The following is a 25,435-nucleotide window of genomic DNA, read 5'->3' as shown; positions in this document are numbered from 1 at the left end:
CATTCAGAATTTAACCTAAAACTGCCTACCGAAACTGAAGCTCCTAATCTTAAAACTGCGTTGTACTCGGCAAAACTTTTCAAAGCAACCATTCACCCTACATACTCAAAACATAACTGGAAGAAGAGTTTGAATTAACAATTCTACCAAATGATAGCACATTCCATAAATCATATGACTACATCACGTGTACTGCCAACAAACCATATCGCATTTTTAAGCCAGAATATTTTCAATTAAGTACAAACTTACTTATGTGTTTTCTATTGGGCTACAAATAAAAGAATTTATACAACTTTAACAATATTCGCAAAAGCTGTAAGTAAGGCAACAGATGATTAAACATTCTTCAGATCTTTCAATTCATGCCTTTCATGGTTACATCAGTATGAAACGTGTACCTGGATGTTGAATACAACAGAAGAAGAGGAAGAAGATAGAGAAAATCAGCAGCAGAAGGAACAAAGTAACAGCAGCAAACAAAGCAACACAGCAGAACAGGCTCGAGTGCAAGAATGCAACTATAGCCGATAGAAAGAGTAACCAAATGACAGCAGAACACAGTGGAGTAGAATCAGAACTCCAGGCAGGCCAAAACCAGTAGTAAACCAATGAAAACACTCGACTAGTAGACTCAATTGGAACTTCAAAGAATCAGAATTGATTGAACAGGTTGAACAAATGAAACCCAAACAACAATAGGAAGAAACAGTTTCTGATTGTTGACTGTACACTTTCTATCTCTTAACCTCTCTCTATCTGTGTTTTCTTAAAATCAGTTCTATCCTTTTTCAATACTCTCTGTATGTGTATCCTTCCTTTATCTCCCTCTCTATCTATTCTGAAAATCCCAGCCCCCAGTCCAGTCTGAGTTCCCTCTGTGTGTTTTTGTTGTCTCTGTATCTCTCAATGTGCCTCCCCCCTCTCATCAGATGTATTCCTCTCCTATCTTTGTCTCCTATATGTTCTATATGTATGTCTTTCAGCTCCCTCCTCTGTCTGTGTCTTTAATATCATATGTCTTCTCCTCTTATAGGCCCTAACCTCAACCCTTTAACAGCCTGTTAGACCAAAAGAACACCCCTCCCATGTGCCATCTTCTTTTCAGTTTCCACTCAGCTATTTAAGTATTAACCCCATGACATTCCCTTGGCAGGCTTAACTTTTTAGTAATGTTTATTATTTCTGAAACTTAAAGCAGAATATGGGCAGCAGGATGTAGTCTGACAGCACATGCTGTCAAACTATTTAATTCAAAAGCACTTAGGCAGGGCACAGGCTGTGCACAAAATGCACATATTGTGCATAAGTGCACATGCCCTCCAATTTCAGAACTGTGACTAAACAGAACATTGATTTTTACATTTCTGATTCAAAATACTAATTAAAAGCACTAAACTCAGTTCCTAAGTGATTCAAGCCATGCTTATCAAAAGTAAATCGATTTGTTATTGTTCAGGCAGCTGAAACTAATTGACAACACATGTCGACTCGACTATATTAATCATAACATGCACAATCGTAGCCAAAAATCAGACATTTAACAGTATCGACACATGATTTGAATTATTCTGACTAAACAAAGTGGTATTCGAGGAATCAATCAGTCAGTTCAAATTTGAAAATCAGCTAATTGCACAACACTTACATACACATTATCAGAACAAATAGAAAGACTCAATCAAACAACAGAGGTTCAGGCAAAGTGGACAGGGCATAGTTGATAGAATTCAGGGACACAAACAAAACATGAACAGACCTTTAAAATAATTAGATGAACCAAAACAAATAAAGAAAAGAAAGCAAAACTTACCTTAAACCTCGAAAAATCAAAAATCTTACTTGGATTCGAACAGACCTTTCTTAAAGCTGAACGGATGAGAAACACTTCGATTAAGGTCCATTAGACCTTAATCTCTTCGGCTTGAACGGATATGGACCAGTGACGAGGAACCTTAAGGTTCCAAAAATCAGATCTGGGATTCATGCTACCCTGATCAGATTCGGACCAAACCAAGCATGGTTTGGTCACGAGGGGGGTCTGGGGAGTGTCTGGTGTGAAACTGGGGTTAAACGGTGTGAGTCAAGTTCCGACTCGAATCTTCAAACGAAGATTCGAGAAGGTGGGAAGGGATTTGAGTTACGTGGTTAACAGATCCGTGTTCCGGATGGCAAGGGGGTTCTATGGTGTTAAGGGTGAGGTCACCGGCGTCCGTGCCGCCTGTTTTCATGGTGAAGGATACAGGGGCGGCTAGGGTTTTTGGAGTTATTGTGAAGACGATGAAGGCTGGGGTTCGGATAGAGGGGGGCAGGGTAAGGTTATGAGTTTATATAGTTGGTGGGTAGGTGGATCCTGGCCGTTGGATGAGATGTGATGAAGGGCCAGGATCCTTCAACTAACAAGGAACGACGTCGTTTCAAGGGTAAAGGGTTGGGGTCGGTCCGGGTGAGACGGGTCGGGTCTGTTAGTGGGTTTGGGGTGAGAGATCTTGGCCGTTGATCAATCTGAGATCAACGGCCCAGATCAGACTGGATCAAAACGGCGTCGTTTGGAACGCCTCCTGAGGTCAGCTGATCTGGACCGGGTTTACATGGGGTTTGGGCTAAATTTGTTTGGGCTTTGAATTTAAAATGAAAATCAGCCCAAACTAATTTTCAAACCCAATTTTGCACTCTCTCTTTTATTATTATTTTTTATTTTATAACAAAACCTAAGTAAATCAAATTAAAATTAAATAAACACTTAATACAATTATTTGCACACATATATCAAAATATTTAAAACAGGTAAAATCAAACAAAACAAAAATCACGAACAAAGATGCCTATTTATGATTTTCCATTTTAGCAACCGGATTACGGTTCAAATTACGCATGACACATACATTTTTTTGTATTTTGTTTTAATAAAATAAAATGGGCAAAAATCGTAAATAATTAACAAAGTGCCATGTAAAAATCCAAAAATTGTACAGCAGGACCAATTGTTATTACTTTTTATTTCTTTTGGAGCGATTGTCGCGCTAAACAAAAATTACGTGCTCACACCCCCTATGCTCCTTTGGTAGCCATTTCAAATTAGTTTTATTTGCTTTCCTTTATTCCTTCTTCTCTTTGGCTGTTCTTTGAACTCCTCTTCCATTTCCTGATTTTCCTTCAACTAACATTCATTTGAATTATGTCCAAATCTGATGCATTCACAACAAAATTTAGGCTTCCAATCATATTCAATCTGTTGGTTGAATTACCCCCTTTGGAGTTTTCATTTCAAAACTATCAGGTAGAGGATGTGAAACATCAGCTTCAACAAGTACTCTTGCGTATGATACCTTCTCCATTTTAGTAGTAATTCTGTCCGTGTAGAGAGGTTTCCCAACAACACTTGCCAATTTGCTCAAAGCTTCTATGGACCAAAAACCCAGTGGAAGCCCAGGAAATTTGATCCATAGAGGAATAACACTCACACACCCTGGGTCAAACTTAAAATCCATGCTCCAATGCTGTAGAATGAGTGGTTTATTGTGGTAAGTATATGGCCCAGCTTGTAAAACCAGATCCCTCTCCTCAATGTTTTGGAATCTAAAAATATAATATCCTTCATCATGATAAAGGATTTGGGGATTTTCTACGAAATTCCAAACATTAGTCACATAATTGTCCATTGATTTCTCATAAGGGTTATCACCCAAAACATAACCAATCAGAACTGTACTCCAGTAAATTTCATGTTCCCTTGTGTCTTCTGCCTCAATTTGCACAATAAATGTACCTTCTCGTATAATAGGAGGGGAATAGTTCAAAGCCTTACCCCTTTGCGAGCTTCGATTCTTCTGCATGGTAGATACTTCATCCTTATTTCCAATTTTCTCTGAAGGTGCCATTGCTGGAGGAATCTGCACAGAATTTCCTGTTGCTGAAAATTGCAATCATCGATGAACTAACGATTCCTCCATTTTCTCCATCGTCACAGAGTTAGATTTTATGGTTTTTTCCCCTTCACACTCAATTTCCTCCATAATTGGTTGAAATTTTTGTGGTAAAAAACTTCCAAACGTCAATGGCAGCAGTTTCTGCTGAATTCTGGTGTCCGGTGTAATTGTCGCTCCGTCAATTTCCACACCTTGAGCTGGGCTGTGAAAAATAGTGGGTGCACTTCCCATACCCGTTAACCATCGCTCAGGTTGAGATTAAGCAGGTGTTTCCATATTTCCTTTGTTATCGTTAGCGTACGACGGTGATGGAAGCTTCTTTCTTTGTCTAGGCATGGCGGAGGCGTATGTTACCTAAACCTCGCTAAACATGCGCCTGCAGAGCCAGATTTTCTCTCTACAGTTTACTTTTACAGGGTATTGTTCTTTGTTAAAGGAAAAAAATAAAACATTATGTAACACATAAAAGTTTTAAAGTATATATTTCATGCATGTACTATAGAAAATAATTATTTAAAATAAAAGTATTTTTATAAAATGCATTATATATTCTTCATAATTGTGCTCAATTATATTATTATTCCGACATTATATATACTAGAGAAATAATTTTTTATTTTAAATATAATTTATTTGTTCTAAGGTAAGTCCTTAATGGAGAACTCGTAACGAGATGAACGACACCCCACCACCGGAACTACCAGACATTTGTTCCATGCACATCGATACACCTCCCACTCCAAACCCAAGCTTTGCCAATCCTCTACCACTCACCTTTGCACAAACCTTACTGACCAACAACCAATTCACCCCTTACCCCAATACATGTCACCAAACTCACTCACATATTGATCTAACCGATGAAACAACAAATAACCTCCACCAAGACACTTTCATACCACTCACATCTACTGATAAATCATGCCTCTACTCCCCATGAAAATTCTCTGTCATCGTCAAAGTCTTTGGAAGAAAACTTGGGAATCAAACTCTACGGTCTAAATTACATGCATTATGGAAGCCCACAGAAGATCTACCCTTAATAGATTTAGGGTGTGATTTCTTCTTAGTTAAGTTCTAGAAGGAAGAAAATATGCTCAATGCCTTACACAATGTCCCTTGGTTTATATTCAACCACTTTTTGTCCTTGTGCAAATGGGAACCAAAATTTATAGCCTACAACACCCAACTCACCTACACAACTATTTATTTAAGATTACCCGAATTACTTACAGAGTTCTAAGACTTTGAAATACTTCAACGAGTGGGGGAAAAAATTGGATCCCTCCTCAAAATTAATACATGCTCATCGGCAACTACAAGAGGCCGCTATGCACAAATATGTATCGAAGTTCCTTTAGAGATGCCCCTCAAAACACATTTGTACATAGGTACACATAGACAACAAATACTTTATGAGGGGCTCAATATGCTATGAACTCTATATGGTAGACTTGACCACACTAAACTTTTCTACTCATCTCCACCAACTTCTCCAGCATCAAATACCAACAATTTGCACACCGCTCCATCAAATGAATTCCTCCCCACACACACAACACATGACACTATACAGGAACAATCCAAACATCCTACTGTTGCGCCCCCTTTTCCTCCCTTTTTACGGGGAAGAAGTCCGGGTTTCGACATTCATGGGGTGTAATGACTCATTTCCCTTTTGGGAATTGGGTATTTGAAGAGTCGCCACCTAACGGATTATGGAGCATTAGGGTACCTAGAGCGATTAACTCTTGGTTTGGTTTGCATTACCAAAGATTAGGGTAAGGGCTCGAAGTAACCTCGAGGGGAAGGTGTTAGGCACCCTTCTTGGTCTACAACTGTGGGTCCAGGACGAACTCATATTCACAAATTAGTCCATTACAAGTAAACAGCTGAATCAAATAGGTTGCAAGTAAAGCATGTTAGAATGACTCAAGTAGTAAGATAAAGGTTTGGACAAGTTGTAAAACAAAGGTTTAAATAAAGAAGGAATTTGGTAAAGTGGGGTCCTAAGTTAGTTATTCTATAGGATCACCCCATACAATGTCCGGTAAACACTCCTCAATGAGGGGCTACACGTGACATTAGCGTGTAGTCATCATATCACATATCTACTCTTCCCATTCCCTTATTGGTCATACAAAGCGAGTGTTTGGTCAACAATTTCTATTGTGTACTGCTACCCGTCCCCTCTTAATGGTCCTGGAGGGAGTTAAGACCTCTACCTATATGTGGTTCTAGACGTACCCCTAAGGTATTTAAAAGGCGAAAATTCTAAGGCGACAATCAAAAACACTTAGGACTTTCAACATACAAAAGGAGCAATTAAGGGCTCAGTGTTTCCTCCTCAAAACAAACATATAAGCAGCACGACTCAAACACAGTTAAGGTCTTTTATTAGACAATGTCCTAAAGCAGGATATCTAAGTGAACATGCAGAAGACAAACAACCTCTTTTAGACTCAAAAGTTATACCCTAGCAGTTGACTATGGACTTTTTAAAAGCCTGTTAGGATCAGAAAACATTGAGCAATAGAAACAATTTCAGAAATGCAATTTTGAAAACGCCCTAAGGGCTAGCCTATATGCAGAATCCTGATGTCTATATTAATGCAGAAACAAAGCAGGTTTTGGAAATGAACTCCTTTAATACCTATAGGCATGATATCTAATAAGATTGAAGCAGTTTGAAAGAACTTGTTTCAGGAAATACTTAATAAAACCAATTCAGAAATGAATTAGGCGTGCTCAAGTTGATTATTTAGACTACATTAGATTAACAGACAGAATTGCGAGTAGGGCTCCTTATAGGCATGATATCTAAGTGTAACACTGAATTTAACAATTTGCAGGTATGGAAACATACATAAATACTCATTGTAACTGAATTTGGATCAGGTCTTATAGGCATGGCATCTATTATTAAACTGCTTTTAAGACATGATTGTTTGGAACCTATAAGCATGGTTTCTAAACATGACAGAATGTAAAACCTTATAGACATGGTTTCTACTTGATGAGGCACTCGAAATTAAGTAGGAAGCCCTAAGAGCATGATTTCTATTGGAAAAACAATCAGATTTAAACATGAAATCCTAGGAGCATGATAGCTACTTAGTAGAGCAAACAGATTTAAAAGCAAAGTCCTATGAGCATGATTTCTACCTGAATTACCCCATAAAATATGTATCTAGCCACTCTTTTCACTAAATACCCCAATATTTATTTACAAATTATTACAGGCCAATGAATAGATTACATAAGTAAAAATAGAAAATCAAGAAGCTATTCTATAGGGAGCCTTCAATCAGGCACATATTTCCCAAAGCCTCCAATGGCCTCATATGTCTCAGTTCCATAGACAAATCAGAGTCTAGGTGCATCAAAGTTCCCTAAAGATCTCAAGGATCACGGGCAATGCTTATACCTAGACTTAGTAACCAAGAATTGAACAAGTGCAGTGTGGAAGGGCCAGCCTCAGTATGTCAGAGTTCAGAGGGTTCTCAAGAGCATCCCAAGGCAGTACACATACTGGAGGGGGTAGAACTTATTGACTAAGAGTAGAGTGAACGTGATTTGCACAAGTTGGAAGGTTTTAGTAAAAAACTGTATTAAAACAAAAGTCTTTTTGAAAGTAATTTAGTAAAGCAATAGAGACTGTTTGAAAAAGAGATTGGAGTAGTTAACAAAGTCCAAACACCTTAGGATAGGTTCATACACAGACATGAGTCATAACATCAAGGTAGGTTTAGTAGTCACAAACATGGGTAAAGAGGTTTGGGAATACATAGGACACACATAATTAAGCAAAGACCTGAGAATTAGTAGTCATACCCAGAAGCAGCTAACTAGACATAGTCACAAAATCAGACATAAAGAACAGACTCACATGCAGCGGGATAGGGATTTAGGGAACTCATGGTGGTAAACATATAACAAGTAAGAGATGATTGGTGTAGACATGCTCAAAAACAAACAAAAGGGGAAATATACTGATCTCAAGGGAGGGGAAGACATGATGACATGCTAATAATGGAACCCTCAACTACAAGTTTCACAACAAAACCACAAATAGAAGCAAACTAGAAACGAGATGAACTGAAACAATAAGAGAATCATATTGTTGTTGGAACTTTGAATTGAAACTAGGACATACCAGTAAAGAGGATAGTGAGCAAAATGAAAGAACAAGAGAATACAAATGGTTAGCCTTGGCTTGCAGTCGGCTAACTTAAAGCAGTAGCAAGTAGTACAAGAGAGAGAGCAGAAATTTTTAAGTATGGGAGATAGTTTTGAACCAAGAGTTACGTGTCTGTGCTAATGAAAGACTAGGGTATATATAGTTTGAAAGCAGGTAGTAAATAAGGTAAAAATCACAGTCCATTAGTGATTAAGGAACTTGAGATCAATCAGTCAGGAAATCAAGGTAAGCCCCCTTTAATTGAGAAGTTAACTTTGAACCGTAATAGACATATGCCAAATAAGGAAACATGCCAATCAAGGAAATATTTTCCGCATAGTACAAGTACAATATGTAATAGAGGCCAGGTTCAACACACATAAATCAAGGAAAGACTTGAGCAATCAATTAAAAGCATAATCGACCATTGAATAAGGTCAAAAAACGTTCTACAAGGTAAAAATCAGTAGGATAATCATAAAAGATTAATCACAAAGATTCAGGGATGCAAGAATAGGAGGTGACACTAATTTAGCTGCACTTTATAAGAACAAACACATGGTAAGCAAAATCAGAACCCTAAGAGGTCGAGTAGGGCAAGAATCACACATAAATTTAGGGATTCATGTAGAGCATAGTCTGAATTAGTAAGCTAAGCATGATATAGGTAGGAGAAGTGAAGAATCAGAAACATTGGTGAACCAAATAGGCAAAATCACACAATAGGCAGGGATAACCACAACTAAGAACCATAACAAACAAACGTAGGGCAAAGAATCACAGAATTATAGAAATATACAGATTACTGAACATATTATCAAAACAAAACTCAGAAACCCCAGGTTGAGGCTAAGAAATTAGGGTTTTCAACATAGACGAGTTGAAAAGGAGTAAAAGCATAGAATCGTTCGAGATATGCAGAGAATAGAAGTTAAAACATGAAGAATCGATTTAAACAAAGTGTAGAAGAAGTTCCAAAAAACCCCTAATTTTAAAAGAAAGTAAAATAAAATGAAATCGCTGATTTTTGCAAGAGAAGTTCAAGAACAGTGTAAAACATAAAAGGAGCATACTTGAATCGTTTAAAAATAGCCCAGATCTAGGAGGTGTAAACAAAAATTGGGGTTTCAGAAGAAACTCAAATAGAAACGGAAGAACTTGTTTAGAACTTCAAAGATTGTAACCAATATAGTGTGATTTTGCTTAAAATCACATCGGAGAAGCCATGAACAGCCAAAACAGCAACCCTAGACATAAGTTTGCGTGGCCTAGGGCCCTTGACGGCCTCAAAGAGGATGAGCAAGGCGATGGAGGAACCATTGGAGGCTTGGGGTTGAAGAATAGTCGCCGGAGAAGACCGGAGAAGGGAGGCGATTGAAAAATATTTAGGGTGAGGTTGAGAGAAGAGAGGAAACCAGAAGATTCAAAGGCGGCGGGGGTTTGGAAAATGAGGTAGGGTTAGTGGTCTTAGGAATTAAAAATGGTAAGAAACGATATGGGCCATTGATCTGGGAGATCAACAGCCAGGATTTAATGGATTCCGGGTCGGGTGAATATGTATAGGGTCTGGGTCGAGTTAAGCGGGTATGAAATTGGACTAGGAGTGGGTCCAATTTGGGCTACAATTGAAATCCAAATTTGGCTATAATTTAAATAGCCATTTTCCCTACTTAATTTATAATAAATAATAAGCAATTTATGAAAAATAAATTAATGTGCCAAAATAATTTAAAATATATAATTATCATTTTAAAAATATAGAGAACAATTTTACGCACATGAAATGTAATTATACACTAAATGGGCTAACATTGCAATTATATGCAATTTAACTTTAAAAATACCAAATGCAATTACAAAAATGCATAAAAAATTATATTAAACACATTTTGGTATAAGTATAGAAATTAAATGAATAAATCATCATAACAATAATTTGGAAAATAATTATTGGGGATTTTATGAATAAAAGGGAAGAAAAATAAATCAATTTAAATCCTTAAAATTATGGAAAAAATTAAAAAAAAAAACCTTGTGCATGCTTATATATGCATATATATGCTATTTAAAGGTATTTATGCATATAAAAAATATATAGGGAAAAATTGGGTATCAACACCTACCACTATCATCAACGAATGGCAAACAGTCACTTTCCCACCAAAGACTCGCTCGGGTGGACAATCTCACACAACCAACCGAGTACCAAGATGCACGACGACAGCTATTAGCGTGGGATCCACAGGTATGACCTCTAACCTAACTCTCTCGAACCCTGCTAACCATGCCATAATTAAAAAATCATTAATTAACAAAACAAGTCCAAATGACTTTTCCACTCCTCCAAAAAATTTTAACGAAAAAATACTAAACTTCTTAATGAAACCTCAAGCAACGGACCAAACGGGCAGTATCCCAAGCCCAAGTAATATGGCCCATGAAATTGCCAAGCCCCCACCTAGCCCAAAATTCACTCAGCACCAATTCACACTACAACCACCCACCCTTGCTGAATCATCTTCTAATTCCCAACCAAATATAACAAAGACCTTCCACGTGGATAAAACACCTGACCCCTTCACCAACACATACCCATGCACCTCCACCTCACACCTCTCTATAGACGCTCAATTACAAGCCTATGTTACAGCATCTACCTCTTCCCCTACAACCCAAAATAATCTACAAACTTCAGGCCCAATGCCTACCCTTGCACACTACCACTTTGGCGAAGCCCATTACCCAAAACAAGCAGACTCCATCGGCCCTTCACATGCCCTGAACATACACAAAACTACATCTTCATTACCCATATCAAATCAACTGTTTCCATTAGCCTCTCAAAATCAACTTCACACTGCAACACCATCATTAACTAACAATATCCCTACATCTACTAAAACCCCCCACTACCACACACATACATTCCCCAAATGAACCAATCACACTACAACTTCCATCACAGGAGAATAATATCCTTCACAAACACGAACCTCCTCCAACACCCCATATTACTCAACACAATAACCATGCAACCACCACAAGATCACCCTCCACAACCCACACCCATCTACATAACACAGTATCCACCACTACAAACATACCCTCAGTCATGGCTCGAGATGAGACTGCAAGAGCATGCACCGACTTTCAACATGGAAATCGACCACCAAAATGTGATAGTAATGATACAAAATCCGGCGGATATAGCACAAATAGTAACGGAGGGGATGTGCATGGGATGACACTTTTACAACCAATTCCTATGGGCCATGCACCCCCGTCAGTTTTCACTCAACCATAACCAATGACGCCACTATTTTCAGCAACTCTATCCATGCAAGTCCCTCCTTCACCACTAGTGAACACTCTAGAACTACCCTTTTATCCACCACAAACAACCACCTCAAACTTTTATACCTTGGATCCAGCCCCAATCATCAATAGCACCCATAATACCACTCCATGCACAAGCCTCACCATACAACCCACTCACTCCTCCAATGAGTCCACTTCATCAATCTAGTCTACCTCCATACGAACTTGACGAAATAGCTCAACTGGAAGTGGAAACCACCATGGTAGAGATATGAGAAACACTTTACATACTGTGTTATCTCAATGGAAACAAAACTTACACCCTCAAAGAACAGTACGAAAGAAAAGCGATCATCGCCTGCCCACCGGATCTACAAAGTGTTTCCCTAAACATCCGCCCAACAAGAAATCCGGAGGTGGGAAAATTTGTAATAGTGCTAATCACGGCACTGATGACCAGATCCTCAACAATGGAGATGAAGATTCCACCAAGCCCACTCAATAATCAATCCATGTAGTTCGTCATCTGGAATTGTCGAGGGTCCCAATTACCGGAGTTCAAACGCAACTTTCGCTCCATGCTCGACTACCATAAACCAGCTTTGGTAGCACTACTTGAAACGCACATGCAAGATCATGAAGAACTTAAATCTGAGTTTGGTTTTACGCACTTGGCTCAATCACCTGCTGAAGGCATCTCTGGGGGAATTGTTCTACTTTGGAAAGATGATCTAATCAAGCTGGATCAAGTAGCTGCCACAAGTCAAGAAATTCATTCTATTGTCCATATACCCCCAAACCCTAAATCTTGGTTAATATCTGTCATTTATGCTAAAAATGACCTTTATGCACGTTCAGTTTTATGGGATAACCTGTGAGCATTATTTGACCAAATTAAATTACCATGGTTAATAGGAGGCAATTTTAATAAAATAATTAAATCTACTGAAAGATATGGTGGTTTATAGATTAATAATAGGAGGAGTGATAAATTTATTCATTGCCTTAACTATTGCAATCTAGTAGGCCTTGGATATACGGGTAGTCAATATACATGTTCCAACAATAGACATCTATCACATCGTCTACTAGAAAGATTAGATAGATGTTTAGCAAATTATGAATGACTAAACCTATTTTCTGAAGCCTCTGTTCAACACCTACCAAGAACACACTCTGGCCATAGCCCGTTGTTACTAATCTTAATAAACACAAAGCTCGTAACAAAAAAAAAATTGTTTTGAAACAATGTGGACTACTCACCCTCAATTTTCTTCCATAATTATCCACAATTGGACTCCAAATAAACCTATACTCACAGTTATCAAAGACTTTACAGATCATATTCTAGATTGGAATCGAACTACCTTTGGTAACATTTTTAAAAATTAAAAAATTCTTCTAGTTGGAATCCAAGGAATTCAAAATTCCTCCAAATACACCACTAGTCAGTTTCTACAAAACCAAGAAACTGACCTAATAACTCAATATAATGATATCCTAAAAATTGAAGAGGAATTTGAGAAATTAAAATCTCGAATAAATTGGCTACAAGACGGAGATGCAAACACAAAAAAAATTCACTTAACTACTTTACAACGACGACGTAGACGCAATTGTATTACTGCACTTAAAGACTCGGTGGATAATTGGATATTAGATCAAAAAGAAATCAATACCTCGATTGAGTACTATTACCACAACTTATTCACTACTAGTCACACTCACCACACTTATCCTACTTATAAAGCTCGTTCCAATACCATCAATATTCATGACTATTCCTAATTGGACTCCACCATTACACAACTAGAAATCACTAATGCCCTGAAGTCTTTCCAACCTTTTAAAGCATCTGGACCTGATGGATTACATCCATACTTCTATCAAAATTACTTGACTCAAGTGAGCTCCTCAGTCACATCTTTTTGTATGGAGGTCTTTAACACACAATAAATCCCTATAGAAATTAATAAAACTTACCTTTGCCTTATCCCTAAAATACAACAACCTACCTTCATCACTCAATATCGACCAATAAGCCTTTGTAACACACGCTACAAATTAATTACCAAAATCATAGTCCACTGTATCAAACCATTTTTATTTAGCCTCATTAGCCCAGAACAATCAACCTTCCTGCCTAATCGTAGAGCAACCGATAATGCAATTATCGTACAAGAGAATATGCACCATTTCAGGAGGAAAAAAAGTGCTCATGCTTCCTTTCTACTCAAATTAGATCTCAAAAAAGCATTTGACAAACTGGAATGGGGATTCATACATGACACCCTCCATTACTTCAGTTTCCCACCTAAGTTGATCAAATTGATTATGTCTTGCATAACCACCTCTTCCATCTCAGTTTTAATTCATGGAGCACCCACCCCTTTCTTCTCACCATCAAGAGGGGTCTGCCAAGGGGACCCCTTCTCACCCTACATTTTCATTCTTTGTATGAAAATGCTCTCACGTAAAATACATGCTGAAGTACATTACCAAAAGTTGCACCCCATCAAATTATCTAGGCATGGTCCATAAATCTCTCACCTCATATTTGCTAACGACATTACCTTAATCTCTAAATTAATTATAACGAGTATCAACTCTATAATTGACACACTCAACCTGTTTAATAAGATTTCGGGCTTAACTATTAATTATACCAAATTCAAAATATTCTTCTCTAAGAACACTTCCATAGCAAATAGAGAAAGTGTGACCCATTCCTTCCATATGACTGAGGGGTCAACTTTTGGAAAATATCTTAGATATCCTATTTTCAACAAACGACCTACAACCTCTAATTTTCAATTCCTTTTAGATAATTACAAAAATAGATTAGCCGGGTGAAAAAAAGTTTGTTAATAATGGCGGGACAAACCACCTTAATAAAGGCTACCCTAAACTGTTTATCAAATCATGTAATGCAGTTGATCAAATTACCTACTAATATTACTAATCAATTAGGACGTTATCAAAGAAAAAACTTTCTATGTGGAACCACAACACATAAACGTAAGCTTCACCTTATTAAATGGGAAACAATCCAATTATCAAAAACATGTGGTGAATTGGGAATTCATAATCTTTCAGATAAAAATAATGCCTTACTTGGTTCACTAGCTTGGAGATTGTTCCAATCCCCTTCCTCCCATTGGGCTTCAATCCTTATATTAAAATACTCTAGGAATAATAATCCAACTAACATCTCCTCTAACTGGAAAGCCATCAAACAAGGATGGGCTTCATGTCAAAATGGCATAAATTGGAATATCGCAAATGGAAGCCACATTAAATTTTGGACAGGACCTTAGTTAGGCCCTAATTTGACACTACAACAATTAATTGAAGGTCCTATACCCTGTAATGAACAATCATCCACATTAGCACTCTATATTGTCAGGAACTCAATAAACCTTCAAAAAATATCTTTTGAGCTCCCTAATAATTTAAACAACCTTATAAGTAATCAGTACATTCCTACCTCACAAATAAAACATCTTACGATCACATTTACTGGGACTCACCCCAAATGGAATCTTCACGGTAAAATTATTATATAATCAATTGCGTGCTAAAACAAAACACAATCCCTTTCAAAGGTTATGGAACATTCAACTACCCCAAAAAATAAAATATTTCCTCTGGCTTATGAGCCACCATCGATTACCCACAACAAGCTATCTACACAACATACAACTCTCTCCAAATCCGCTTTGTCCAATCTGCCAGTCCCATGATGAAACCATCGCTCATATTTTCTTCCAATGTCCCCAAGCACAAATGGTTTGGCATCAATTAGGCATCAACCCACATGATGAGAATCTAGACAGGTTTCATGAGAATCCCTCACTTAAGCTATCAAATTTTATTTTAAACAACAAAGCTACTGCTACCCAAGTCCACTCCCACACCCTAATTTCATATGCTCTATGATACTTATGGAAAAGTAAGAATCGCACTATTTTTAAAGGCTCAACCAACTCTACTAACCTCTCACACATTATAGGCCAAGCATTTGAATATTTCTATCTAGGCTTAAACAACCACACGTGTCGCACACAACCTAGACACATGCACGTTAAATGGAACCCTCATAATAATGGATATTTTAAACTAAACTCTGACAGAGCTTGTAATATCCCTCACCAAAAAGGGATCTTGGGGGTGTAATTAGAGACTCCACAGGCAAATGGATACTGGGATATATAGGCACAAGGACAATGGAAAACCACATTTATATGGAACTCACTGCCCTACTGGAAGGTTTACGACTTACTCTACATCACCATCTCACTCCATTAGAAGTCAATGTTGATTCAACAGAGGTAATCTCTTTACTCCACTCTCTCAATCTCTATTACTCATCCTTGATTCATGAATGCGGGTACCTGCTACACCAACTGGGTAGACCTTGGGTGATACACACATACATGGAGCAAAATCAAGTAGCGTATAAACTAGCTAATATGGGACAACCCTAGCTTGTAATTCCCAAATTACTAAACTCAGGCAACCACCTTTTTTTGCACTACAAGAGTTGTTAGCAGATCAATAGGAAAAACTCCACAAGTGCACCACATCTATCACAGTGCAGTTGGAACGTCCCTCTTTTTGCTTAGACATATTGGCAACCACTTGTAATAGTAACCATGTACTTTTATGTTCTGCAACACAAATTGGTATTAGTGATCAACCCTATTTTTGTAATGTTGAACCAACAACGCACTTTGCTCCTTGTAATGTTACGTAATCTATAATATATGTTTTTTTGGTTGACCAAAAAAAATCCTTAATGTTGATTAAAAAGAGAAAAAATCATAATAGTAAACAAGTAATTAAAAAAAGAAAAGAAGAAGATAAAAAATGATAATTTAGAGGGTAAATGGCATTTGATAAATAAAAGTTTGAGAAATCTGGTTAAGTGACCTTCTGAGTGCTATAGGCACAGTTAAGTGATTTTTCTGTTACAAACGAAAGAAAGATGACTTTACACGATAATTTTGAATAGTTGAGTGGCCATTTAAGTAATGGACTCGGATTTTATAGCCGTTGTGAGGTTGTTGGTTCTATTCCTATCGGCTATAGACTCTTTTAATTATTTTTGGATCCTCTTAGCAAAAATCTTGTCTTCGCCATTGTATAGACAAATTTCATTTGTCCAAAATAGTAAATAAGAATTTCAGGGTATGCCCTCCTTCTACATAGATATTCTTTTACTTTTGGATGATCAACAAAGAAGATTCGTTTGTTGAAAAAAAAAAGATAGATCTTTGAACCTTGTCCTAATAGGCTCTTAATTACCCTTCGTTTCAAGATTTCTCGGTGGTTGTGGTTAAGGTTAATCTTTCAGTTGGTTTTGGAGTGGAAAACGAGTTGGTTGGATCGAATATAGGCGGGTCAAAAATGAATAATATAAAAAACTAATAAATTATACGATCCAATTCATATTTAATACGGATAGAAAATGGATAAACTAGTGGATAATATGAATATTCATATTCTTGAATATGATCACTTTTTGTAGAATTCCTAGTCTACCAAATTTGAGGACCCCCCAATTTAAGTTTTTACAAATGTGAAAGTTAAACGTAAAAATTGCACGGGGTGCCCTATTTGGTCGCCCTCATTTAACCTATACCCATTTTTTTTTTTAAATTTTAACTTGTACCCACTTTTTAAACAACTTCAGCCCTTTTTCTGCTCCTCCTTCTCCTCTTTCGTTTTCTTCTTCTTGTTGTTCTTTCTTCTACTGCTGTTGGTGCTGCTATGAAACTTCAGTTCATGGGATGATTGCCATAAGTATGTTTATCAGATTATTTAAAAATAAATTCATGGGATGTTACGTAAGTTAGTAGACAATAATTTGTGAATATTTCCACGTACGGGAAGTTTAAGGTCACACTTAGTGATTCTTTTCATGATAATTCTGTTCTTTTCACGTTTATTGTTTCCAAAATTTATGATTTAGATACTGTTGGCAATCTGATTATTTATCTAGTATGTTAGAAAGCTTTTTCAAAAATCTCAGCTTATATAGTGCTGAAGTTTTTACAAATGAACTAAATAACTTCAGCATCTTCTGCTGAAGCTTTTGAAAAAGCTTAATGACAAAACTAATGAATCCTGGACAAAAAATCTTCAGTTTATTTAGTGTTGAAGTTTTTATAAATGAACTAAATAACTTCAGCATCTTCTGCTGAAGTTTTTGAAAAAGCTTAATGACAATACTAATGAATCCAAGACAAAAAAAAACTTTAGCTTATTTAGTGCTGAAATTAAGCTACTATGCTTAAGTTTATCAATTACAAACAAAAACTTCAGCAAATAGAGAACAAAACTTCAGCTACTATACTTAAGTTCAGCAATTACAAACAAAAACTTCAGCACACTTGGTTAAGCAATTTTTGCTACTCCAGGCCCGTCTACTAGAATGCTGAAGTTTTGCGTGATTGCCTTTGCTACTTCAGCCCCGTATGCTGAAGTTACGCGAAAAAGTGGGTACGCTTGCAATTTTTTTGCAAAGCGGGTACAAGTTAAAATGTGACCCAAAAAGCGAGTATAGATGCAAATGCCCCAAGTTAAACTCATTGGTTATCCATTTTTTAAGTACATAATATGGATCATATGCATATTTGATTCATTTTAAAAAGTTCATTATTTAACCCATTTTTTAGTAGATAATGTGGATGGATAACTACTTTTTAAATCCATATTGCCACCACTAAGTTGGTTAAATTGAAATAAATTGATTTGCTAAATGAAAAAAAACTAATACTAATCAAACTGGTTTTGTATTTTATAGGCGTGCTTGTTTTTTTTCGGTTTTCTTCTTCCTTTTGGATATACATTTATTTATTCAACTATTAAGGTAAATAGGCTTTTTCGTATCGTTGAAATACATGATACTTTTTCAGCTTGTTTGGATGGTTGTTACCGGTTGTATTGTATCGTATTGTTATTTTAAATATAATGTTTATTCTGATTGTTACTTAAATTTTATCGTATCGTATCGTTAAATCCGTAATTACGTAATGATAAAGGGTGACTTTATGGAACAACCGATTTGTTGTGGTCGCATCGTAGCTATTTTTTTCTCTCATGTTACCCTTCTTTACTAGTATTAAATAACTTTATTTAATCCTTTACCCTACATATTTATATAATAATTATATTTCGTACTTTACTTTTTCTTTATAATATTACAACTTTATTCTTCATATTATTACTGCATGACATCATGAAAGGACAACAAACAATACAATATATCCAAATATTATATATGTCAAAACGATACGATACAATATTATACGATAAATAACAACCCTCCAAACAAGCTGTTAGTCTGACTACAAGAGGTACAAACTCTCTGGTTTTCCCCAGTTCCAAGTGAAAAGATTGATGTAGTTTCAGTCAGTTAGGCCTCCGTATTTATAACATGAATCTGAAGAAAATCTCATTCGTTACATCACCAAAATATACTCAAAGGCAGAGAGAGGGATTTTTTTTTTTTTTTCCTTATTAAACGAAGTGCAATAGCTACACAGCATTGATCAGTAAGTTCTACAGATTCCTACCTGGGACCTTGCTACCCAATGCCCACAAAAAATCGAAGAAATTCATGTTACAAAAATTAGCTTGTGATCGATCATGTGTCTGTAAATAAAATGATGCTAGAGACCCATTCTGAGACTTTGATCTATCATGTTAATTGCAAAAAGAGAACTAAGGTTTTCCATGGAGTTATTTTCACACTTGCTACGTAGGTGGAAAGAATCGATTGAGATTGAATGGCAACGTATAGAACTCTTCATTTCGGTTATCACCTCTGAAAGTTCTGAACTTCACCCACCATGGCATGCCTCGGTCTTTCTTTGCTTTCTCCACTTCCAATGTGTTGTCAAGAAACACCGCAACTATTAGTCCCACCATTGGAGGCGACGTGAATATGGTGTTAACAATTGCATTGAACTGCAAAGGGAAACACCAACATTTCAAACCACTTTTGAGATGTTAAAACTTATAAAAAGATACATGCTTATGAGACAGTTTTAATGCAACATATTACGAAGTTATCTGATGACTTCGTTCAGACATTGGTGTAATCCATCGACAATCCTAACCAGTTGCATCAACAACATACCCAGTATATTTCCACAGGGTGGGATCTGGGGTGGGTAATATATACGTAGACCTGAGACTATTTCCGATAGACCCTCGGATCTAGAGAATCCTAACCAGTTGCATTTAACTTTTTTAGGTCAACTATTTTATCAATGTGGCCTAAAAGAATAAACATCTGAATATGAGTTTTCATCAAGTTAATCGATTAAGTACAAATCATGCAACACATATGGAGTAACGATAAACGTTAAGTTACGACAACTAGACCAGAGTACAAACAGTTTCAAATTACGACTATAATTGAAGTTGCATGTAAATCAAAAAGTACTCACCCATCCTGCGTGGGTGTTAACAAGACCATGACGAGCTGGATACCAATACTCATTGAAAAATTGTGGTATTGATATCCCAAGGAAAAGTGAAAGACCTGTTATTATGAGATTCCTCATACAGTTCAAATTTGTGAATTGAAGAAATGATAATCCAACTGAGCCTGCAAAGGAGAAATCAACCTTACTATCTGGAGAAAGTCATAAATGAATTTGATGTTATCTGAAAATAATCGCATACCTACAAGGCCAAACAGAACACAGTATAGTGCAGCGTATATTGGGAAAGGTATTGATGCAAAAACAGCACCAAATTTCCCTGCATAAAACAGAAAAATATAAGATGGAAAAATAAAGGAATATGTACAGCGAATGGCTGACAGATAGACCATGTGTGGATATGCTAACCAAGCATAGAGAAGAATATCATAAAACCAGCAGAAATCTGAACGACTCTTCGACTTCCAACTCGAGTCAATCCAAGAAGTCCCACATTTTCCCTGAAATGAAGCGCCATCTTACTTTTTTACCTAAATATCATCCGAAAATACAGAGACACAGAGCTACATTTGTATTGCCTGAATTCTTACACAGAAACAGTGGAACCAGTGCCTGTTCCGAAAAGTCCATCAAGCAAAACGCCTATTCCCTACAAAAAGATAATTAGAAAAATAAAATGTTTTAGGAGAAATGAAATTGGTCAAATTAACAACTAATATAGAATTAAGAATAATGGTAAAGAGAATCTGTTCGTTACAGGAATGATGTTATCTTTAAGGTGACCAAAATACTAAAAATAAGACAATTTCGACAAGTGCACGTTTAAATTCTCCTCAAACGAGTATTTCATTATACACAATAAGAAAAAAAACTGTGTACTCTATTCATATATGAGGGGTCCTGTTTAAATTTGTTAAGGAAACCTCACCTGCCATCCAATGCCACGGCTTAGTACATAGGCAGGAGGTGGAGTGGCAATTGCCAGACGAGATGCTGCCATATAAGCTCCGGTTGACTGCACAGTGCACACAATGTTTGAGTCAGAATATACTCTTTTCCATAAGCCAGTAAAAGTGTATCTTCATCAAGCCAAAAAAATTACTTGGACAAGATCAATTGTATAGCAATAAAATAAAATAAAAAAGGGCAGTCTGGTGTACTAACTCCTGCTATGGGCGAGGTCCAGGGAAGGACCGGACCACAAGAGTCTATTATATGCAGCCTTACCCTGCATTTTTGCAAGAGGCTATTTCTACGGCTGATCAGTACTGGTCGATCATTTCAACAACCAAGTATGGCTCAACCCCAAACCAGCTTGTAGAATAGCCCCATCAACTGAATGATTTCTGTTCAATTTGCAAAATGAAAGAAGAAAAGAAGCAGGACATGTAAGTACCTCAACCATTGACACAAGAACTGCAGACATCATAGCAAAAGAATGCCCTGCTGCAAAAGTAGGAGGGCCCCACTGCAGAGGATACGGGAAAATGAACCTGAAATTATAATCCAAATGCTAGTTTAAAACCATTGGCTTAAATCAACAACGGTATCTAGGAGAAGCCAAGCACTAAACGCACCATGGAGCAGTAGATATGAGATTTGCTCTATCAGTGCGGCAATTATGCTGAGTTTTATTTGATTTGTCACGGTAAGCCCCACTAGCCGTCAGAATAATGGAATATATCCAGATAATGGTAACACAAATCAAAACAGGAAACCGCTCGAAAATTGGAAAATCCCTCAGTGGTTTAACATTCTTTAGATACTGCAAAAACATATGTGTTACCTGAGTAAACTCAAGAGAGCATGGGAGAGAAATGCTCAACCATTTTAAAGCACCACTTACTTGTGATAAGCCAATCACCAACAACAGCATTGGAAGCCCAATTTCAATGCAATTCCCTAGCTGCAAATATGGGGAAATAGTTCATTATAAGAGCGGAAAAGATGATTGAGCTAACCACTTGTTTTACAAGGAATTAGTGAGTATAATAAGTGCGCATATTATTATCCAACAATCTAAAACTGGAGACAAGGAAGAGGCGGATTTTCTAGAAATAATTGCACATAATTTGCATGGAATTAAAGAAGTCTCAAAGCCAATGTAAACCAGGCAATTCAGCTTATAATATCTTTTGGTTATAGACAGCCCGATAGCATGCCATAATAAGAAAACAGGGACAGGAAATAACTTATAAACAAGTGAAAAGCTCCATCTCGTATTGGAATCTGGAATTTTTCTCAAGTGCTGGCAAACTGGAGAGAAGCCTTATAGAGCTTAAGAATGCATCAAGTCGAGTTCCCAATTATGGTGAGAAATATTTAACAAATTTTGACAAGGAACAAATAAACGTTAGAATTCAAGACAAATGTCCAACAGTAGCAACAAATACTTACTGCAGGAAATCCTCGCTGAAATAGGCCCAAACCAACTAATCCCACAACGGGTGCCATCCCTAGGGGACTGAAGAAGCTGTAAACATGAAGCAAGACAGTCAAGAATATGGCCATGTATGGACCCTGCCTTACTGAACAATAAACTACTGGTACCATACCGTGAGAAAAGCCCCCAAACTTGGCTGTATCCCAAAACAATTTGAATGCTAGATGCAACAATTAATGCTCCTTGAATGGCTCGCATTGTATGTACAAATCTCTGCAGTAAAGTTTAGATCCTCAAACCTCTTCTTTTTTTACAGAAAATTAAGGGTATATCACGAAAAAGAAAGTAAAGATCAATTTGGTAATATCTCAATTGATCAGGTTTACAAAACCAAGGCAACCTAGGCTACAAAATTTCAGCTTTGAACGAGTCTGTTGATCATTGGAGCAAAATGGATAGAGGAATGACTGAGATTGGAAGACTTACTACATGTGGCTCACTAATTCGTTGAAGATGTGAGTCGCTAATTATATAGACGATAGGAATAACATATGCAAATGAACCTCCAACAACAGCTGGCAACCTAGTTCCAAACAATGCTTGGAGAAGAGTATTTATTCCAGCCACAAAGAGCAGAGTTTGTATAACCCTCGCCTTATCACCCTGGATAGAGAAATAGCAGATATTTTTTATCAGTAAATGAGCTTGAGATTCACTGTTTTCTGCTAATGCAATCTGATAACTAGAGAATCAGCTTACATCTGATCCACCCATTAAGGGTACAAGCCAAGAGGGGATCATCACACTTGTGCCAAGCACTAATATGTAATTTTGAAAGGCTAACAAGACGGTTTCCGCTGCAGATAAGAAAAATCAGTTTTAGTATACAAAAGTGATAGAGTGACAATGCTTCATAATGTTGTAATCTTAAGATCAGCTCATCGGTACTGTTCAAAAAGGGAAAATGATTAGATCACTTCGCCTACTTATAAAAGATTTCGAACTTCTTTTTTCCCACCAATAGTTTCTCCAGCTTTACTTAATTACACACAGAATCAGCACAAGAAATTATATATTCTTTGTGGCAATAATTGAATCATCGGACAACTCCACGAGATGAAATGGCTCTAACACGGTAGCATCCTTCTGGAAACCAGTTAAGAGACTAACTGGCCAGAGATTTTCATCAGACATTAGAATTCCCACTACTAACTAAGCCATCCTTGAATTGGACTGCATAAGAACAAGGCTTAAAACTGAAATACCAGGTTGAAGAATTTGTGCCCTCATTTCCAGCTTAAATTCATAATGGATGAACTAGCCCAGAATTTTCTAAGCACCTCACTTGTCTCATTCCCAGTCAACAATGCAAATGAGATGTTCAAATGCAGTATAATATGGATGTCCTCAAATGCAGCATAGAACCAATAATACTGAAATTTGGAGACTCCATTCTCTGCATTTATATTTCTCTCATTATCACTTGTCCTTGATCATTGGTATTCATTCAATTTTGTTTAACTAACATTCTTAGGTTTCTCCATATATAGTTCCGCTATGGAGACGCAGGCTATTTCCAAGAAGTGCATTGTTGTTGGATACTTGAAAAACACCTTTTTTTTCTTTTCTTTGGGAAATTACCTGAAATCGATATTACTTAAGGAAAGAGAAGCCTTAATATTGGATGGTTAAGAAATGCTATGAAAATGAACTCTTCTGTCAACCCCAAATGCCCAAGATTGCAGTCATAACAAGAATTAGATGTCAAAGTTACAATCTTTCATACAAAATCAGAAAGCAGCAGAAGAAGAAAATATCAATAGCTAACCAACATTCTCAGTCCCCCCCATTTTGAACCATCAAACATATGGTAAAGACAATTAAAAAATAGCATCTTTAAGGCACACCAAACACAGAACACCTAAGAAATGTAGCAAAAGTTGCCAACTTTCAAAATGTGAAACTTTTTTCATCAATTCAAAATGGACCCCCTAGTCCACTCCAAGAGGGCACAGAAAAAAAAAAAGTGAGAGAAAAGGAAAATAAACAACAAAAAAAAAATGTCCCCAGCATTGATTTTAACATCCCAATATGCCTCATCCAACCCAAAAAAACAATACTCAAATCAATGAAGGCATAAACCTACACAAAACACACTCTTCAATGCATCATTCAATAAGAGAAAACCAACCCAACAAAATAAAAGATGAATAAGTAATAAACATAAAGGAATATCCTTTCTCCTTCACTTCTCTCAAACATTGAACAGTGCCAGTAAATGCCATAGCCTATTCAAAAAGCTAATAAATGAGCCTCCCACTTCATCCCCATGAACCAATACTTGTAGTAATATCATAACTTCAACTCTTTAACATAAAAGTTTCAAACTTTACACACAAAAGCACACACTGAGAGTGAGAGAGAGAGAGAGAGGTGTACGCCAAGGAGGATTGGAGTCAATGCAGTACTCAAGGTCTTGAAGTTGTTCCATAGGAGGATGAGCAATGTCAGCCATTGCTATTTGGGTGGTGAACCTTCAATACTTCCCTTAAACAGAATCAGAAGAAGAATAACATAAAGAAGAAAGAATATTAATACACACTCAAAAAGAAAAAAAGAGAGAAAAAAAGAGAGAATATTTGTGAGGGGGTGAGAGCATATAATGAAGAAAGTAGAGAACTAAGCACAAAGTAAAGCACCAGCCAGCAGCAACAGCACTACTACTATACCCCCCCCCCCCCCGCCCCACACACACACACACACCACCAGTTGAAAAAAAAAACATAAAATAAGTTTTTAACAAGAATTTACAAGGAATAATTGTTCCTTCTCTTCACTCTTCCTCAGTAATAAATTATTCGAGAAAAAGAATAACTCAAGAATATTATAATGTTGAAAGATACTCAGCTGTTAGACAACTTATTACGGCTACTTTTACTAACCTGAAACCTCAGTAAACAAAACTAACCTGTCGATAGAGCTTCTTTTGAAAATTGTACTTTGTTTTACCAATAAAAAAGGACTTGATTCTTGGTTTTATTGCAGATATGCCATTGTTATTGGGTCCACATGTTCTAACTGGGAGAGTCAAAACTCAAAATGGAATGGTAACTTTCATCTTAACCCACTCAGATCAGTGCTGCTCTATGGGGTCCAATTTTAAATTTTA

The 25,435-nt window shown here is 36.8% G+C and overlaps 1 protein-coding gene across 2 annotated transcripts; it reads right to left on the bottom strand.

Annotated features, from left to right (window-relative positions):
* Positions 1 to 18,907: 18,907 nt before the first annotated feature.
* Positions 18,908 to 24,914, bottom strand: LOC107820827 (nucleobase-ascorbate transporter 1). 2 transcript variants are annotated; one of them, XM_016647170.2, is made up of 14 exons: positions 24,706 to 24,914; positions 23,026 to 23,123; positions 22,753 to 22,929; positions 22,439 to 22,539; positions 22,281 to 22,356; positions 21,730 to 21,789; positions 21,461 to 21,648; positions 21,280 to 21,376; positions 20,812 to 20,898; positions 20,474 to 20,532; positions 20,292 to 20,383; positions 20,125 to 20,202; positions 19,887 to 20,047; positions 18,908 to 19,401 (listed from the first exon to the last, which is right to left on the bottom strand). In XM_016647170.2, exons 1-14 carry the CDS (start codon positions 24,779 to 24,781, stop codon positions 19,189 to 19,191), a joined length of 1,563 nt encoding a protein of 520 aa, XP_016502656.1. In that variant the 5' UTR covers positions 24,782 to 24,914; the 3' UTR covers positions 18,908 to 19,188. The 2 variants fall into 2 exon arrangements, with proteins under 2 accessions (XP_016502656.1, XP_075079508.1); XM_075223407.1 differs by having other exon boundaries at positions 23,253 to 24,709.
* Positions 24,915 to 25,435: the final 521 nt, after the last annotated feature.

The sequence above is a fragment of the Nicotiana tabacum genome, chromosome 10 (genome assembly GCF_000715075.1).
Source record: "Nicotiana tabacum cultivar K326 chromosome 10, ASM71507v2, whole genome shotgun sequence".
In the NCBI taxonomy this organism is placed as follows: Eukaryota; Viridiplantae; Streptophyta; class Magnoliopsida; order Solanales; family Solanaceae; genus Nicotiana; species Nicotiana tabacum.
Note: the sequence above shows the minus strand (reverse complement) of the source record. Positions and strands in the feature narration are given on the sequence as shown.